The sequence below is a fragment of the Perognathus longimembris genome, chromosome 28 (assembly GCF_023159225.1).
Source record: "Perognathus longimembris pacificus isolate PPM17 chromosome 28, ASM2315922v1, whole genome shotgun sequence".
NCBI classification, from domain to species: Eukaryota; Metazoa; Chordata; class Mammalia; order Rodentia; family Heteromyidae; genus Perognathus; species Perognathus longimembris.
The window spans coordinates 55,612,051-55,613,280 of NC_063188.1; the positions used below are offsets into that span (position 1 = coordinate 55,612,051).

General features: G+C 49.3%; 1 protein-coding gene across 1 annotated transcript in view; it reads left to right on the forward strand.

Annotated features, from left to right (window-relative positions):
• Window positions 1–951, forward strand: part of LOC125343050 (igE-binding protein-like) — a 1,731-nt gene extending 780 nt beyond the window's left edge. Inside the window, exon 1 of the mRNA XM_048335360.1 lies at window positions 1–951. This exon is cut by the window's left edge and continues 780 nt beyond it. Within this exon, the coding sequence (XP_048191317.1) occupies window positions 1–951 (951 nt within the window).
• The last annotated feature ends 279 nt before the right edge of the window (window positions 952–1,230 follow it).

Here is a 1,230-nt window from a genome sequence, read left to right on the forward strand (position 1 = left end):
CACTGCTTGACTCCCAGTGATTGGAGTGGACTTGTGCGCGCTTGCCTTAGCCCTGGACAGTATTTAGACTGGAGGGCCTTTTTGCTTGAGTTTGCAAATGAACAAGCTGCCGTTAATCATGCGGCAGGTAATCCGGCCTGGGATAGAGACATGCTTTTAGGACAAGGAAGATTTGTTAATCAACAGACAGGGTACCCGGCTGAGGTGTATGAACAAATCAACGATATGGGAATAAGAGCATGGAAGGCCCTACCAAATAAAGGAGAAGTGAGTGGGAATCTTACAAAGATTTTACAAGGTTCTACAGAACCTTTCTCAGATTTTGTGGCTAGAATGGTAGAAGCTGCAGGAAGAATTTTCGGGGACCCCGACACTGCTATGCCCCTGATCAAGCAATTAGTTTTTGAGCAGTGTACAAAGGAATGCAAGGCAGCCATAACCCCATACAAGCATAAGGGCTTAGAAGCTTGGATGAAAGTGTGCAGAGAGCTGGGCGGGCCATTGACTAATGCAGGCCTCGCCGCAGCGGTGGTTCAACTGTCGCAGAGGAAGGGAGGAAATCCTGGAGCGTGTTTTAAATGTGGTAAAACAGGGCATATAAAACGGAATTGCCCTGAGAGAGGAGGTCCAAGAGAGGCGGGAAGAAACCCGCCAGGCAAAAAGCCTGGGCTTTGCCCCAGATGCAAGAAAGGAAGACATTGGGCAAATGAGTGCAGATCAGTAAAAGATATTAATGGACAGCCTTTGGGGCAAGCACAAGAAGGTCACAATCCAAAAAACGGCCAGCGGGGCCCTCGCCCTCAGGGCCCGCAAATATATGTGGCAGTCGAGAGTCAGGACAAGAACTCCTACCCGGAACGGTGGCCAACGTTCAGGCATCCCAAAGACCTAGGAGAGCCACTGCGGGCTCCGCAGGACTGGACCTCTGTGCGACCACCAGACTCATACTAACTCCTCAAATGGGGGTACAATTAATTGATACTGACTTTCAGAGACCCCTTGAGCCAGGCTCTGTGGGCCTACTCATAGGAAGGTCATCCTCCATATTGCGGGGCCTTAAAATACACCCCGGAGTTATTGATCCAGATTATATTGGCATAGTTAAAATCATGGTTGAATCCCCAAAAGGTATAGTAGCCATTTCCCCAGGAGACAGGATAGCCCAACTGTTACTTTTGTCAAGTCTGCATGAAAAATACCCAGCACAATCTCGATCGAGGGCTCAGAAGG